The 18,989-nt window shown below is 34.1% G+C and overlaps 1 protein-coding gene across 1 annotated transcript; it reads left to right on the top strand.

Moving 5' to 3' along the window:
- The first annotated feature begins 5,005 nt into the window (after window positions 1–5,005).
- LOC132162212 (uncharacterized) lies at window positions 5,006–11,730 on the top strand. The gene is made up of 13 exons (XM_059572700.2): window positions 5,006–5,276; window positions 5,866–6,003; window positions 6,101–6,182; window positions 6,563–6,639; window positions 7,011–7,111; window positions 7,920–8,055; window positions 8,398–8,514; window positions 8,597–8,670; window positions 9,578–9,644; window positions 10,018–10,096; window positions 10,206–10,297; window positions 10,966–11,109; window positions 11,215–11,730. The coding sequence occupies exons 1-13, from the start codon at window positions 5,166–5,168 to the stop codon at window positions 11,248–11,250; spliced, it is 1,254 nt and encodes a 417-aa protein (XP_059428683.2). The 5' UTR covers window positions 5,006–5,165; the 3' UTR covers window positions 11,251–11,730.
- The last annotated feature ends 7,259 nt before the right edge of the window (window positions 11,731–18,989 follow it).

Below are 18,989 nucleotides of genomic sequence, written 5' to 3' on the forward strand. Positions count from 1 at the left end.
TGAAGAAGAGAATAATTCCAAGAAAAAGCAGTGGAAGAGGGATCATGACAGAAAAGATCAGAGACTAGAAGATTGGGAAGGGACCTAAGCAAATGAGGAGAGGGGGAAGGAATGAAAGAATGAATGGTAGGTATCCAAGAGGAGCTCCAAATAGGGAGAGAGGATGAGCTATGGATTCTGTTACAGTCACCTTTAGAGATAAAAGAATGAGTTTTCAGAATGCCTTTCCATAACCAAGATGAGGAAGAAATGGATGAGGGGGAGAGAAAAGAGCTAGAGTGGAGATACTTACCTCGCAAGTGAGAAACCCATAAAGAATATGCATTAGAGTGAAGTTTCCAACCTAACTTGGAGATGAGAGCCAAGTTAACTTCTCTCATTTTCATAATGCCTAAACTACCTAAATCCTTTGGGAGACAAAAAGAGTCCCAAGCCTTCAGAGGCAGGTTTTTTGATTTTTTTTGCTGGGAAACCCCACCAAAAGTTTTAGAAAATCCTATCAAGATCATAGCAAAAGCTATTGGGAAGCAAGAAAGTGCTCGTGGCATATGAGGAAAGAGCAGCAGCAATTGACTTAATGAGAACTAATCTGCCAGCTTGAGATAAAGTTTTGGCTCTCCAACCTTCAACTCTTCCAAGAACCTTGCCAATAAAACCTTGAAAGGCTCTTTTATTAGAGTTCCCCATCAGAATAGGTAAACCAAGATAAATAGAGTTGGAAGGGTTCGAGGGATAAGGAATAATATTAGAGATAGCTTCTGAATTGTAGAGATTGGTGTTCTTACTAAAATGAATGGAGGATTTTGCAACATTGATGGACTAACCAGACCATCTACAATACTTATCAAGACAAGATTTGATGCAATTTGCTTAAGACACAGTAGCTTTCCCAAAAATGAGTAAGTCATCAGCAAACAAAAGATGATGAATAGCAATGCAGTTCCTTGCAATTCGAAGGCCTTTAAGAAAACCATTCTTTTCCTCTTTGAACATAAGTCTAGAGAAGACTTCAGAACCCAGAATAAAGAGAAAAGGAGAAAGGGGGTCTCTTTGTCTCAACCCTTTCTCGGGGAGAATAAACCAAAAGGACTACCATTCAGCAAAATGGAGAAGGAGGAAGAGGAAATGCAGACTCTGATCCAGGAGAGCCAAATGGGGCTGAACCCCAGTTTTTTCATAATAGACAAGAGAAAAGTCCGTTCCATTCTGTCAAAAGCCTTCTCCATGTCCATCTTGAGAAACATGTAACCACCTTTGCCTCTCTTGGATTTGAAAGTATGAAGAAGCTCATGGGCCAGAATCATGTTGTCTTCAATATTCCTCTTAGGAACAAAAGCTGACTGAAGAGGAGATATGATCTTGGGAAGAAAGAATTTCAATCTGTTAGCCAGGATTTTAGAAATGATCTTGTAGACAATGTTGCAAAGGCTTATAGGTCTGAATTGGTGAGCAGTGTGAGAGCCACTAAGTTTGGGAACCAAGGCTATAAAAGTGTGATTCTAATCCCTCATTAGAAAGTTGTTCTTAAAGAAATTCCAAATGCAATTCAAAACATCCACTTTGACATGACACTAGTATTTCTTATAGAAAAGAGCAGTAAAACCGTCTGGACTAGGGGCTTTGGTAGAGCCAAGACTTGCTAAAGCTTCGATAACCTTATCCTCAGAAGGAATGGAGCATAAGGTGACATTCTCCTCCTCAGTGATGATAGGAGAGAATAAGTCTAGCATTTCAGCCTCAATAGGAGAGTTTGAAGAGGTAAACAGATTGGAGAAGTGAGCAGTGAAATTTCCACCAATTTCAGCTCTAGAAGAAACCCAATCATCTGAATCCAACTTGAGAAAGAGAAATGAGATTATGGTTAGAGTTGAGAGCAGGGAGGTGAAGCAAGAAGTATTCAGGGTGAAGATGAACCCAATTTGGAGAAGCCAAACCTCTATCCAACCTTTCTTTAATATTATCCAAGCCTTGTCTATTATTACACCAAGTGAAAGGATTTCCAGCAAATCCTAAATTAATCATGCCAAAACATTCAATGAAGCTTCTAAAGGGGCAGTGGGAAGAGCTTGCCACAGGTCTCCCACCAAACTTCTCAGATTGATCCAAAACAGAGTTTAAGTCTCCTATACACAGCCAAGAGGCTTCAAAAAGATCACCAACAGAGGCAAAAGAGTCCCAAAAAGCCAATTTGTCCCTTCTATCAGGAGGACCATAGACACAAGAGAGAATCTAAGGAGACTGAGGAGGATCAGAAAAGCACCAAGCTGAAATGTTATTCTTGTTTGAAACAAAACATTCAAGGTCCACTCCAGGACGCCAAGAGAGAACCAAACCACCACTAGAACCAGAGGGAGCAACTTGAGTCATGTGAAAAAAACCAAGCCTGTTCAAAGTAGCAGAGACTTGAGGGGGAGGAGATTTAGTTTCAGAGAGGAAAAGAACATCAAGATATTGATCCCAGATCAACATCCTCAAACTTCAAACTGCAGCAGGGCGACAGAGGCCCCTGCAGTTCCAGGATAGAATTTTCATTGATGCTGGGGAGGCTTGACAAAGTCCCCCCTTTTTCACAGAGTCAACTTCAGCAGCCACAACTATTGAAACAAGTTTGTTTTTCCCTTTTCTAGCAGCTTTGAAAATGGATCGAGCTGGGAGCTTCTCAGAGGAACCTGGGGTGAACACAGGGGATTGAGAATGGGGCTGGTTAGGAGGTTCAACATTTCCAGTGGAAGCACCAGGTCGTTTTTTAGAGGGAGATGCTAATTCTGATAGTCTAGACATTTTCCTATTGACCTAATGAGTGGGAGAAGAAGGAGGGCTTGAAGGGGGAGAGTGAGGGGGAGAATGAGAATTCTTTAAAGATGATAAGGAGGGTTTTTTGGGGGGACGAAAATTGTAGGGAGATTTCCTTGTGCATTTGGTTGAAGTGTGCCAGGATTTGGCAAGGACATAAGGTGAAGTACGGATAGTGATATAGCCGTTGTGTTTAAATTTTCAGAAGAAATGGCTACTATCACTTCCAATTTAAATTTTGGAAGTATTTAATACCATTCAATCAGTGTAAAAACAAATTGTATGTGTATTGTTGATACGGTAAATTTTTGGCTAAACTAGCATCCGGCGACAGGCCACCTACAAACAAGATAAGATTATAAAAACGACGGTCTATTCGTTCGAAAATTTACTATATCAACATGTATTGTAGCATTACTCATTTATAAAAGAATAAAGACTATTTATACGATTGTTGTACAATTGAAATGACGTGTTAGTGAAAATCAACTATTAGTTTTATTTTACTTTTACAAGTGTTGATCCGATAGATAATTTTTACTTACATTACGCAACATCTTATTTGTACCTAAATTTTGAATAGACATTTATAAAAAGAGTGAAAAATATTTTAATTGTGATTTATTTCTTTATAATAATTCTACTCGATTTATTATTATTATTATTATTTTGGAATTGTCCACACAAGAAGGGAGAGGGAGATTCGAACTAGTGACCTCCGCTTTATTAGGCGTGGTCCCAGCTGATAAACATTTATAAAAAGAGTGAAAATATTTTAACTGTGATTTATAATAATTCTACTTCTAAAAGAAAGAAAGAATGGAAAAAAAGAAAAAGAGAAAAGTTTGTCTTTTGTTTCCTTTCAATTTTCGAAAAAAACCAAAAAAGAAAAATACAAATAAATTATACCCAATCGTATTACACATCCTTTTCGCAAAGAGAAATAAAAGAAGCCTGTTTGATTGGCCCAGATTACACCTGATCATATCAATTAATCAGTTTCGGCCACGTAATCAGGACAGAATAAAATAATTCCAATAGTTCCTCGCGTCTTCACCTTTCTTTTCTAATAAAATAAGTGTTATTTTATTTTACCTTATTAACATTTAACGAATTAAAAACACATTTTTCTTAAATTAATTAAAACACAAACTACTTTTTAAATGTGAGTTCTACCAAAAAAAAAAAAAAAAAACTTTTCAAAATCCATTATAATATATTCATACGATTACTAACATGATAATATTAAGAATAATATGTTACAAAAAAATAAAATAAGAATAATAAATGTTAATATGACAAAATAAATAACTATTTTTAATTTTTCCTTAACTATGATGATATAGTTGGTCACACAGTTAACTTTAACGAGAAAGATATAAAGAAAGTAAAGTCCGAGACTTATTGAGATTTTTGACAAAGAATAACTTCGATGTTTAAATTAGAAAAAAATTGGTGTGATTCTCTTAGGGGAGAGGCATGATTCAAATAATAATATGAGTGTATATATAATCGTAGCTTGCTAGGTTGCATGCATCTTCTTATGTGGAAATCATGTGAATGGTGTATAATTTCGACTTCCGATCAAGTGTCATCTAGTGATAGGGCATGTCTATGGCCAACCGTAGCATTAAATTCGTGACCCCTAACGTGATGTGTCTTTGGCCAAGTGTCACTTGCTGATGTAGTATAGTCTCGACCGGGCATGGCACCGAATTCCCTACTTGATGTCCAATTGCGATCCTTATCGGGTGGTATGTAGGATTGCTTACTAAACAAATGAACGATGTTGTCTAATTTCTCACTAAGAATAATATATATATATATGTTCACACGGGGGAAGGGGATTAGAACTAGTGACCTCTATTTCATAAAGCGTGGTCTACTGCTGTATATACTCTATGAGGAATATTATACTTACAAACAAATTTTACAAATTGATGTGACACAACATGATTAGATATAAGATAAGTTTAAATTTTGAAAACACCTAATCATATTATGTCACATCAATTTGTAAAAACTTTTCTATAAAATTTATTTGTAAGCTTCACTCTCTTTCATACTCTGCCGTTATACAACGAATTTAAATTTCTAACGGGCCTAATATTTGAGTGCTAATAATTTAATTTGAAAAAAAGAAAAGAAAAGAAAAAAAGATTAAAGTAAAGCAGAATATACTATTGTAGACGATTAGTCCGAGACAGCAGAATGGTACATCGAGCCACCATTCATACTACGCTCTCCGAATCTCTTCGTCGTCTCTCTCTACAATTCGATTTGAAGGAAAAAGAAGAAGAAAGTGGCCCGATATTTCGTGCTTTTAAGGAGTCTCGCAGAGCGTCCGATTTTTCGGCGACCCGGGCCGGTAAATGGCCGATTACGAGCCGCTACCGGACGGCGAAGAAGAGCAGCCACCGCAGGCCAGTAGGAAAGCCGCACGTGTCGCGTCACTCGACGTCTTTCGCGGCCTCTGCGTCTTCGTGAGCTCTATGCTTCAATTTCTTTCGCTTTACTCTCTACTTGAGCTCTGCTTTTTCTCTCATTCGCTTTATTGTTTGAAGTTTGTGTTTTAAGCAAAGCTGTCTAACTCTACTTTGTTCCGATGGAAGTGTTTTTTTAAAGTCAACGCCATTTTGGCTGACTCAGCAAGCCTCTGTTTGCTTCCCGAGAAAATGTAGGACTAGGAATTTATTTATTTATTTGACATTTTTTGGGATCTGAGATACGGAAAATATTTAGTTCGAAACTTTTTTACCATACAAATGAATCTCCCCTCTCTCTCTCTCGATATTTTTGTCGATATAAATATATTTCTTGATCAGTAATAATAATGCCACTCATTTGAATTTGATATACACAATAATCTTAATTTCGTTAAGAAATCTTAATTTTGTCTTTGAGTTGTTGACAAAAATGTGAACTAATATTTTTTTTTTGTAAGCTACAAAATTTTATAGTAAGTTACAAAATAAGAAAAACCATATTTTTTTAATTTGTGTAAAGTGATTACTGGCTTTGGTGATTTTTATTATAGTGGTAATTGAGTGCTCCATTGCTTTCTTTTTGCAGCTCATGATGCTAATTGATTATGCCGGCGCGGTTTTTCCATTCATTCGTCATTCGCCATGGAATGGCGTTCACTTGGCTGATTTTGTGATGCCCTTCTTTCTTTTCATTGCTGGGGTTTCTCTTGCACTTGGATACAAGGTAATGATGGGGTTTGCTACCAAGAAATTGACATTTGGTTTTACTTTTTATATTTTAATTTTCAGTGTGTTTAATAATTAAAGCTTTGTAATTTTAGAAAGTACCCAACAAAGCAGAGGCTACATGGAAAGCAGTGTTTAGGGCAGTGAAACTTTTTCTTTTAGGTGTTCTTCTTCAAGGTAAAAATTGTTGGTATCTTCCAATGTAAATCCTTTTGTTTACATGTTGTGCATATGTGAGCTTGCATTATTAATTGGACATGCTGAGTCCTAAAAGCAACCTTTTGGGTGGGGGTGAAATAACAGGTTATATTGGTGTTGTTTTCAACATACTATACGTGTTCAAATGACACAAGTGGATTTGAAAGATAAGGGGTTGAAACATCATCTAAAGAATTATATAGCAATGGTGGGTTTATGTCTCCTATCTTAATGGTCATTTGGTAGGTTTGCTATGGTTGGAATCTGGTCATGCTTTTGTTCTTACTCCATTAGTCATTTTTTTTTTTTATATTCTATTTTGTTATTTTATTTTTGGTGTAAGAGTCATTTCATTTCAGGTGGTTATCTGCATGGAGTAACTTCCTTGACATATGGTGTTGACATCGACAAAATAAGGTGGATGGGCATTTTGCAGGTGTGGTCTTATTTGGTTCAATCTTTTCTAGCCACTGTTCATATCAAAATGATTGGAAACTGTACATTGTCGAATAAATTAGATGATTGTTCTGTACTAAAGACGTGATTGTTTCTCAAAAAGTTTTTACCGGAAAATTAGTACATAACAATTCAGCAAATGAAGCTACATGAGACTAGTAGTCTTCTTGCAAGCTTTATTTGATCAGTTTACTTTGGCTTGTCACAAGTGATCATCACATGGGTAGGCCTCATTAGCCACTAGCTCAGCAGCTGGCTGCTTAGGCTGAGTGATTGGGCTGTAGAATTAGTTGCAGATAAGCATGTCTTTACTTCACCCCCTTGTTCTGAACTCGTTGTCATTTACTCCAGAGGATATCTATTGGATATGTTGTCGCGGCTTTATGTGAGATCTGGGTTCCATGTAGGACATGGAGGGAAGAACGTTTATTCAAGGGTCACTACTGGCATTGGTAAGGTCTTAGTTTTTGGGACTGTGTTATATACTACAAGTTTCAAGGCTGTTGCTCACTATTCGTAACATTCTCTTTAAATATGATAATCTCCACCTTCAATGTCTAGTAATCAATCTTTCTTGAAACTAGCCTAGATTTTTTTTCCTCCATCCCTTTTATAGGTTGATGGAGGACCTTTGTCTGGTGCAATGGTAAAAGTCTTGGACTGCTTGTCAACTGAAAGTCCGTGGGTTCAAGTTTTGAGAGCGGCCACTTTGTGCAAAAATCCTGGTAGGATTGTCTCCAAGCCACCCCTTCTAGGACCCCACTTAAGTGAAACCTGTAGTGAATAATGATGCAATAAAGATCCAATTTAAAAGAAAGGGAAAGGACAAAAATATGATTTTTGTTTTAGACTATGGATGAATATACATGTGTTGGAGATAGTACTTCATTACTTGTTTAAATCATTGAATTGGGTGTCATTGAAGAAAAAAATCCTTATAGTCATCAAGATGATTGCAATAACATGTTTGCATTTACAGCATGACTTTTACATTAATTGTCCAAGGGGAGATGGGTTCCAACCGTGCAAGTAACCTTCACTGCAAAAGTTGAATTACCCAATTTAGTGTTTTTCCACTGTTAAGGATATCTAGATTGCAAGTCAACTAAAAATAGTGTTCATCAAATAGATCACTTGATTTTCGGCTTAACCCTGAACTATTTTCTTCCTCATTTCCTGTCTGGTGTCTATGGGCACAGGACATGGTTTTGATCTTTTGTTTCTACACACTTTGTGAAATTTTTATTTTCTTTATTGTAGGTGTATTGCATTTTCACTGTCTGCAGTATACATGTCGCTATCATATGGTTTATATGTTCCAAATTGGCAATTCACAGTACCAGCCTCAGCCTCAGCCTCGTCTTTGCCTCCATCAAATGATAGCCATGTTTACATGGTAAGAGCACACTCAGTAGTCAGCATATTCCCTTTCCTTCTTCTATATTCTTTCGATACATGGTTCAATTACTATATTCTGCTTGACGATATTGCTTTAAGTATAGAAGGCGTGGTGAAGTGCTTAGATTAAATTTGACTGTGTGTGTATGCGTGTGTGTGTGTGTCTGTGTGCACATATATTTGTTTTCCTACATTAGTTCAACCATTTAAGTCAACTAGTTAATATATGGTGTTTCATTTCCTGCCTGGTTATTATATGCGTACAGGTACTTGTTAAATGTTTTTTACTTGAATTTACCTAATTCATGAGAATGGATGCATTCTGGTTTACCCGTTATAGGTGAAATGTGGTGTGAGAGGTGATCTTGGACCTGCCTGCAATGCTGCTGGAATGATTGACCGTTATATTCTGGGTGTTGATCATCTATATATGAAACCTGTTTACAGAAACCTGAAGGTATCTGTTAGTTGAAGTTGGTTAATAATATAAAGCTTCTCAACATTTTGCAACATCGTTGATTAACAATTCCAATTTACAGGAGTGCATTGTCTCTGCCAATGAGAGTTCACCTCCGTGGTGTCATGCGCCTTTTGACCCCGAAGGTATCTTAAGGTAGCCAACTAAATCTTCTTCTTGGTTATACTCATGAGATTCCTTCTATGTTTTGGTTCAGTTGTTTCAATTTCATGCGCAGCCTGCTCAGTTCAGCTGGGTTCCTGTTTAGCAGATAAGTTTTTGTTTAGTTGATGCTGTCTCATGTCAGCTAACACAAGTTCAGGCCTTTTGATTCGAATGGTAGTGTTAGAGTAGGATAAACAAATAATTAAACACAGCTTCAGTGAAGACTTTGATGAGTTTATTCTGAAAATTTAAAGAATACTCCTGAATCAAAATATATATGTTGAAATAAATGAATCCAAGTAATTTTTTTTTTTTACTCAAAAGATCAGTTCTCGGGTCTTTAATGAGGGCTTAGTCCCAAGAATCAATTGTTTTTGTGTCCCATTCACATAAGATAGTCTAACAGGTAAATTCAGTTGAAAGATAGCTGTGGAAGAAGAGGTCATTTTATCATACTTAATTTACTTGATACTTCTATTTGTGCATGTTCACTACTTGTCTTTGCACAGTAATTATTTGGGCTGGCCATCCCAACTGACTCTTGAGTTGTCTCCTTAGAAAACAAAAGTAAATTTCGAAGCAATCCCTACTTGATATATCTGGCCCTTATTATAGAGCCAGGCATTGTTAATCTCTTACTCATGATTGAACCTAGGTAATTAATATGTTTACTCTAGATTTTCAGATTGTCATTAATATTAACCACGCACTTTCTTCAACTCGTGATCCAATTCACAAACTTAAATTGGAATCAGTGAAACCTAATTCAGTTCACAGCATAATAAATTGGTTGTGTGCCTTTTATAGAATGTATATTTTGTGTTGCATTAATAACTGCTCTTTTCTTTATCCATCTTTCAACTGATCTTAATTTCTAAACATTGTTACATGTTGGCAGCTCCTTAACAGCAGCTGTAACTTGCATTATTGGACTTCAATACGGACACATTCTTGCTCACTTACAGGTGAGATGTTTAGGCGCTCTTGACAGCTTTCCCCTTCTTTTTAAGTCTATGCCCCATGTCCTCAATTATGTGCACAGGGAAGCAATGCACTATCAAGACCTAGAACACAAATCTAGTGGTGGAACACATTTTCAACCTAAAAAATCATAAACTGTCAACATTAGAAATTAGAAGATTACCCTGTACATCTTACCCTCGGAGTGCATCATGCTTATCTCGTCTTTATTATCTCTCACATTTTGATATCTACATCAGGATTGTTAACAAAATTTTCACTTTCTTTTCTACCATGTTAATCAAATCTTAGTAGTTTCAATTTTCTTGGTCTTGGTTCTTGAGTAGATCTGAATGATGTTATACAATTATTTTTCAGGACCACAAAGGACGCCTGACTAACTGGTCCTTGCTTTCAATTTCTTTGTTCGTCCTTGGACTGTTCCTTACCTTCATAGGTCTGCACTTTAATTGGTCGTTTAGCAATTCTATATGTGGGGATGTTTTTTTGGGTATGCTTTGATGTACCATGATACTGAAACACTTTTTTCATTTTTTTTGTATCAGGCATACCTCTAAATAAAGCTCTGTATACAGTCAGTTATATGCTGATTACTTCTGCATCTGCGGGGATCACATTTGGTGCTTTATATCTGTTGGTGAGTTTGCAGAGTCAATCCTTGCTCTTTGAAGGGTGATCTATCTGTAGACACATTCAAATTTATGATGTTGAACTTTAAAACAAATTAACAATTCCTTCCTTCTGAATTTTCCTTCCTAGAGAGAAAATTTTGATGCTATTACCTGTAAAGTTCATGTTAAAAGACGTGTGGAAGTATTTATCCTTGTCCTCTACAAATATTCATTTTGATCCAATTCCCCTATGTGCTTCTCAATTTACCCTGCTCTCTGTTCTAATTGAGATATTTACACGGACAAAATAAACATAATTTGTTCCAAGTTTGGACCTTTCTTTCAGATCTTCATTGACTATCCGATTTCCTGCATATGAACTCCAAAATCAAGGTTTTAAACTCACTGCAAGTACAATTATAGTCATTCATGTAGAAAAATAAGTAATCTAATTAAGATTTAAGCCAAGAGATCAATGGTCATTGACTTCATCATTTACTGGTACAGCTTGTAATTTTATCATTGATTATATTCCTATCAGTATGCTATATCTGAACCATAATGCCTGCCGCATATTTTTGCTTCTTGCCATTCAGTTTAGATGTAACCAGTTCATGAATTACCTTTCTAATCTAGTAAAGATTTATTAGTAGAACATAATATTACATATGTGCTTGCTTGCCCTGTTCTGCAGGTAGATGTTTACGGTTACAGACGCTTGACATCTGTGCTGGAGTGGATGGGACTGCATGCTTTAAGTATCTTCGTTCTCATAACTTCTAACTTAGTTGTCATTGCAATTCAAGGATTTTATTGGACTGCTCCTGAAAACAATATCGTTAGTATTTAAACTACAGCAAATTTTTACTGAAAAAAATGGTACTCCTTGAAGTCGAAAAAGAGTAACACATTCTTTTGTTGCTGCACTTTTCTTGCTTTACAGGTTCACTGGATCATAGCACATGTTGTGCGCACGTGACATGTTCATACAGTTCCTGTGTGATGGTTAAGCCTTTGGATCTTCACCTTCTTTGTGTTTCTCCTCATGCTTAAAATCTTTGATTTCCAGTTTTATGGTTTTGAGCATGGGGTGACAAGGAGGGTGGAAAGAAGAGAGTTCCCATTGCTTTAGCTAACCTTGTTGTAGACTGCTGTGCTGTGATTCTCACAATTGAGGTTAACCTTCTTCTTCTTGATCTCATTTTTTGTAGCCAACCTTGTTGTAGACTGTTGTGGTTCTCAAAATTGAGGTTAACCTTCTTCTTCTTCGAGTTTTCATTGTTGTAGGCTTGTAGCCAACCTTGTAGTCAATAGTGAGTCCGGATTTTTTTAGTGTAGTCATTAAAGAACAATCAGCTTGTATAGTTTACTCTTCAAATGTGCTAGAAAATTTTGAAAGTATGAATCTTGCTTTATGGTCCAGCAGCAACTTTCTGAATATACATATGATTGTGAGACATCTGCTGGAATGTTCGTTGAAGTAAAATCTGATTTTCTGAAAGTGAAATTAATCAGAAAATGCAAATTTTCTGAAAGTACAATTTAATGAAAAACGAAAATTTAAAAATACGGTTAAACATTTTGTTAAATTGCGACTTAGTCATTAAAATTGCGGTTTGATCTTTGAATTTTGTACTTTTTTTTGGGGGTCTAAATGCACCGTTTGCCTGTAATTTGAAAATCGTCGTTATTTTCAAACAGATTTTCAAATAAGACTCTTTTTGTGATCTTGTTTAAAAACGCATTTTTTGACCTACAGATTTGTAAGGCTAAATGGAGCCTAATCTTTTGTTTATAGTTAACACTGCTTTAGTGTCAACTCTTCATGACCCCATTTTGAGAGTCTATTTGCTGTCAGCATGGGCCTATTCCGAACCAAAAGTTTATGGGTTTGTCTGAGTTGGGTTGCCCGGATCAAACGAATTTTCTTTTAGTAATTGGGCTTTGTCATGTGGCCTTGGCAATAAACACAAGTCACCCACAACTTAAAAAGTTCAATTTCTGACCCACCTTGTCCAATGCAGCATTACCCATACTAGTTTCTGTTTATTATATCTAATTCACCTTTGAAAGACAGTTTTTCTTTAAATTGGGTTAAATTTTTTTTCTTAATTTGGTCTATTAAACTAATGGGAAATGTTACTCTTCATGTTCATTTCGCATTGACCGTCATGATATATTTTAAGTAATTTTTCATATATGTCACCTGCAAAATAAAATAAAATAAAAATCACTTAAAACACACTATATCAGCCGGTGTGAAATTGAGTTTGATAAATAAGTGAAGGATAACATTACTCTGTACTGATAATACATGTTTTTAAAGCATATGATTTTTACATGTATTTTTAGTGAGAACTATTATTTATTCTTTACTTATCTCTCTCATACAACTTTTTTAAAAATCAGCCATCGGATCTGTAGGACCCACACCTTCACTCGTGTGGGTCATACATATGATAACATATTTAATGGTTGTTTTTTTTTAATATCTATATATATATTTGTCCCCTGGAGATGTAACTCAACAATAATGATGGTTATAATAAGTTGATGTAAAAGTCTTAAATAACAAGTAAACTTGAAACGGAGCATGAGGGCCCTACTTCAGAAACCTTGCTTTCTGGAACCGAGACATCAAATTACGCAATTCCACTGTTATCTTATTATTATTATTATTATTATATTTTCAGACCTCAATAAAAAAAATATAATCATTTTCTTTTATTATTCCAAATTTCCAATTTAAACTTTAAATATTGGTTTCAGTTTATCATCCTCAGGACAAGTGGACAACTATATTCCACTCTTATGCACTGCTAGCTGTTCCTTCTAAGTTCTAATCATCAATGATTAATGGGGCCACCTGTTGATTTTCCATAATTAATCAATGGGTTTTTTTTTTAAAAAAAAAAAAAAAAAAAATTAGTACAACTAAGCATTATTTAATGAATGTTAAATATTCTCTTAACGACATCTTATTTTTATTTTTTATTTTTTTTAAAAAAAGGAGATTTAACTTTTAAAGATAAATTAAATTCATCACGAACAATCATTTGAGAAGGAAACAAAAGAAGTGAAATATTACTAATTGAAGAATAATAAATAATTTTTAAATAAAGGTTCTCATTGACATGATCCTCAATTAATTAATCAAAAATGTTCTTTGCTCAAAATTAATTGGTTTACCAGGCTTTATTAATCAGCTAATCAAAGTTTAAGTCGAATGTTCTTTTCTGCTAATTAAGAAAAATGCTTAGGATGGCTTTGTTTAATAACATTATTTCCTTCTTTTTGTTTTCCTTTTTTTTTAAAAAAAATAAAAATATTAACAAACAACCGAAAATTCAAAACACTCAAACATATATTCATATTTATGACGTCACATCATAATACTTTTTTTTCAAACAAAAGGCACATTCTAAAAAGCATTAATAAACGGAGCCAACTTTTACTACAACATTCTTATAAATTCATGTGACAATCCATAATTTATAAAAATGAGCGTCATGTGATAATCTACCTTTTAATAGCTAACGTGATAAGTGATAAGTGAACAATTACGTCTGTTTGTAAAGGACTTGTAGTAAAAGATACTTAATTAATGTCAATGTTGGTCATATATAGCAATAACTTCGGGTAACAGCATACTCATCAAATTGCAGCTGCTTCTAGCAAAAGAATAAGAACTATATATATAATTCTCAGAAAATAATATACATCCTATCCTTGCAAGTGAATATCCAAATAATAGCATATATATATATACATATATATAGTAGGTGTTTTTGATCACTCTAATAAAGTTATAAAAACATCAAATAATTAACAAAGAAAATGAACCTAATTAATTAAGTCAGAGACACATGTTGAAATCAAAATCAATCCACCAGTGATATATATATTATTTTTATTATATATATTATTTTTTTTAATTTTTTCAATCATTTGGCAACTTCAATCATACAACACAATTGTGGTGAGAACATGGTCTCAGCCAACCCATGATTTTGCTTCTCTCATTTGGCAAACTTCCACCGAGGAAAAACCAATTTCTGGGGCACTTTTCAATCTCCTCCCAAGGCTTGTCCCCCCCACCCCCCTCCCCCCCCAATCGAAATATTCTCTTTCACATCATTTCATTCTCTGAGATCCAAAGAGGTTGTGGAATATGGGAGGATGATCATATATATGGAAATTTGGCCTACCCTCCTCAAAATTCTCAAAGTAGGCCCCATCATCCAATGCTCTGATCAGTGATCAATATGTACATGCATGTATATATGTACATATATAAATTCTCAAAGGGTAAATGATGGTCTGTCTATGTATTTTGTAGAAAAACAATATTTAACTTTTATGCAGCAACAAAACTAGTACTGCTACTGTCATGCATGGCTGTTCTTTTATTTCAATATATATATATGCATGTCAATGCAACATGAACATGAACATGATCATCCTCGTGTACAATGATGCTGCATTTTTTTTATGCAGAAAGGATCCTCATATGTGCTGTCAACTTAATATTTTTAATGGCATTTATTAACTTAACCTAGTCTTTCTTAATATATTATATTATCATCTAAAGATTCTTCTTTTAGCTTACAAAAAAAGAAAAAGGAAAAAGAAAGATTCTTCTTCATAGATGATGAATCGATCACTTCCACTCAGATAAAAGACAGAAAACTCATCATGTAAAATCTTGGATACATGACAAGAAGATTTCCCTTATCATATGGTCTTATGATAGTAACAACAAGCAGGAATTAACTTACAATATTTCAATATATATATGATGGATTCAACCCTGAATCTCTTGTTTTAAAAAAGGAAAAATGAGACTAAATATTTATAAAACTATTGATAATTTTAATATAGTAAGAAACTATCCTCTAACAAAAGTATTATCTGTCCTTTGTACAAAAGATCATAGCCCTAATATATGTCTCTTATTTAAATTCGATCTATAACATCAAAATACTCAATTGCTACAAAGTTTTTGTTCTTTGTTCTTTGTTCTGTTTTGTTTGTTTGATTTTGTTTTTGGAGATAACAAAGTGTTTGCATGCACAAATTTCTATCCAAAGGCCCACTGCATGCAAGCCAAATGTCTTGTAACAAGGAAGTTTGGGAGGATGTAGCTCTAAATAATGGAAGAGAAACTTAACCTAATAAACTTAGGGTAACCTAGTAATATTTTATTTTTACCATTTATTTATAATGAACAATTCAAATTATGACGGCACATAAGAGAGAAAAATAAGAGGCTAGCGTGTAAGTCTTAAAGTAGCTATTGGAAGTGGTCAAATCACCTTTTGAACTGTAAAGTAGTTCAATCACCCTTAATTTGAAAATTAAGATTGGCGGAACCACTCTTTTCGAGTGACCTAATTATATATATCGAGTAGTGATTTATATAACATCGGTGTGCATAAACAGTATACACACCGGTGTTATAATATTATAAAATATAATTAAAATAATATTTAAACAGTATATATCTATATAACCTACTAAACCCTAAGGTAAGAACACTCAAAAGGTGTTTCTTTTGTAACTTTTTTTTTTTCTTTCTAAAAAATGTCAAAAGAAACTTTCTTAAAAATGCAACTCTTTTAAAATAATAATAATAATAATTTTTTAACTTTAAAAATTTTATTTTGCAACCCAACACCAAATATTCTCTTACTATTTTCATAATTAAATTATTTAGCTTAAGGAATAACATTCTTTTGCATGATTTGATTTGATTTGACTGAGGGAAAAAAAATGATTAGACTTGATTGTGTTGGTTTTCTTGGCAAGCAAACAAAGGCAAGGCCATTTTCGTCATAGGAAAAATCAAAAGTTCATGGGGAAAACCACCTTGATGAATCTCTCTTTGGAAAATAGCGGGGTCGCTTTCTCACCTGTTTGGGCCCCGCGGGGGACCACGGCTAACGTGTGCTTGACCCGCCAGACGAAATATGACCGTTGGGCTGAGCTGATAAATTAATTAATTAATTAAAGGCCCACCGGTTTCTCATTCTCCAACGGTTGAAAGAAGGCCCTGGAAACGTCTAGCCGTTTTGAAGTAAACGGGACACTTGGCACGATGTTGACAAATGAAGAAACACTTAAAAGGCTACTTCCATTTTGCTTCCTTCATTTTTAAGAAAAAGATAAGAGGATTTTTTTTTTCTTTTCTTTTTTTCAAGTATTATTTTTAATACAGATTGTTGGTAAACTTATTAGGTAAATAATTTTCGAATACAATTTTCCTTTAAATTAGATTAGAATAATAGTGATATATGTTCAAAATGTATGTGATTCTATAATTCTTACATGCATTTTAAATACATGTTACTTGTTAATCTAATAGACAGAATTGAATTATAAACGCTAGATATATAATTAAACACATAATTAAAAATGAAGGGGATTAGAATATTCTTTTAATACTTTGGATAAAAATGCCATCCACCCTCAACCAAACCACAGACAAAAAGTCTTTTAAGTTTAATTCTCATTTCAAGATAAATATTTTAGTTATAATTGAGTTGATTAATTAAAAAAAAAACTTTAAAAGGTGAATATTAATTCTAAGATATCCCAAAATTGAATTGGATACTATTTTAATGTAATTATTGCGATACATTAGTCATTAAGAAAAAAAAGTACTTTGGGTCGGCCACGCCTTATGAAGTGGAAGGTTATTAGTTCGAATTCTCTTTCCCTTATCTTGTGTAAGCAAGTCAAAAAAAAAAAAAAAAAAAAAAAAAATTTTAAAAAAGAAGAAAAAATTTTTAAGAAGAAGAAAAAATTTTCTTTCTTTCTTCTTTTTTTTTTTTTTTTTTTTTTTTTTTAAAAAAAAAGAAAAAAGTGTTAGAGAGGTAAATAAATAAATCCTGAAAAATTTTTAAATTGACGTGACAGATTGTAAGTCACAGACAAGAGAAAGAGAATTGTATTTTTTAATTTAAAAACCCATGACATATCAGTTTAAAACTTTTTTTCAGTTTATTTATTTGACTCTCTATCACTTCTTTGGAAAAAAATATTTCGTTGACCAAAAGAATTTGCAGAAAAAGTCATTCCTAAATACATCACTTTTGGAAGGAAAAAAAAAAAAAAGAAGAAAATTGGGAAGAAGAAAGGAAGTGGGCAAAAAGAAAGCGAAGAAAAACGTAAATCACACCGCTGGCGTGGAGGAGATGAATGGATGGGGCCTGACGTGGAAAAGTTGCAGATAAAGATGAAGACGGATGTGGGACCCTCCCGAATATGGCTCAGCATCAACCGTGATAGTTGATTGACAATTTGACAGCTGGAGCCACGTGAACGTTGATCAGCACGTAACAGCTTTTTGATCATCCTTTCATGATCCAGCGAAGACCGGGGGTCTCCGCCTCCGGTGTCGGACTAGTCGTTCCAGGGAATGTTTAAACATGCCGGGACACCCTATCAAACCCCACAATCACCTAACTACAAAAATGGGGTCAAAATCGATTCAAACAAAAGTCTCCTATCTCAGTTTTTTTCGAGCCACACAAAAAGTCTTTTGTTTTACTATTTTTTTAAACACATTTATAATGTGATCATTCATGCCAAGGATTTGCAACATTTTCAAAGATCTTGATTTTGATTATTATTGAAGAATTGTTAAACCACTCTTGTTAAAGTTAAGAACTTGAGATCCCTCTAATTGAGAAAAAATTGAAAATTATCCAATTGTTAATTGTGGTCCTTCATTTTAAATTTAATGGTCTAAAATGTCAACTGCTTTTATATAACCGAGGCATTAAATGCTGGCTTTTGTTTTATTAAGGTTTAAATGATTTTATAGATCATTGGATTTAAAATGAATAGGCTACTTGCCCTAGATTTGGATCCCTTCAAATTGGAGAGAAATTAGACATTTTCTAAATGATTGGTAGTTTGAGGAGCTACTTTATCACTTTTGAAATATTAGGGAACTAAATCGAAAACGGCTGATAGTTTGTGGGACTTTTTTATATTTTTTCTTTTTTTTTTTTAATAATTTGTAAGTAGTTTCCGAATAATTTTGTCAAAATAACCTTAAAAAAGGGATATTTTGAATATCTTTTTACCAAAAAAAGTTTACATAAGTGTCACTTGACTTTTTGTCCAATTTGACGAAAAAAAAAAATGCTAACAAATGGTGTTAAATGTAACGTTATAATAGTTAGAAGGGGCCAAATGTAATTTTTAAAATTTGCTAATCTAAACATCAAATAAGTTTAGGGGTCTAAATTTATTATTCCAAAAAAAAAAAAAAAAAAAAAAACTACAACTTTTTCAAAAACAACTAGGGGTGGACAAAAAGATTCGATTATTACCTACTTGACCGCCACCAAACAGCAATCAGCTGCCTTGGCCTAATATAAAAAGCCTATGACTAATTAGTTTAATTGACCAACATTTAATCGACTTAATCAAAATAGTTAAAATATATTCTTATTCATGTGCGGTCAATTAATTAACCGACTTAACTAACTTTTTTTTCGGTTCGGCGAATAAAAATATCTCTACCGTTAACCCCAAGTACAACCTATAAATTCTGCAAGATTTGTACATTGGAGGCGGTAATGTGGTGAGAAACATGACGGGCCATCCGGTTGTGTGATGAGGAGGTAAAGGCACCAAATCATGCAATCAGGAGGAGGAGGTGGGACACATGATTCTCAATGGTCATGATCTGCACTGCATCAAGTC

Source organism: Corylus avellana, chromosome 2, assembly GCF_965113065.1.
Source record: "Corylus avellana chromosome 2, dhCorAvel1.hap1.2, whole genome shotgun sequence".
NCBI lineage: Eukaryota > Viridiplantae > Streptophyta > Magnoliopsida > Fagales > Betulaceae > Corylus > Corylus avellana.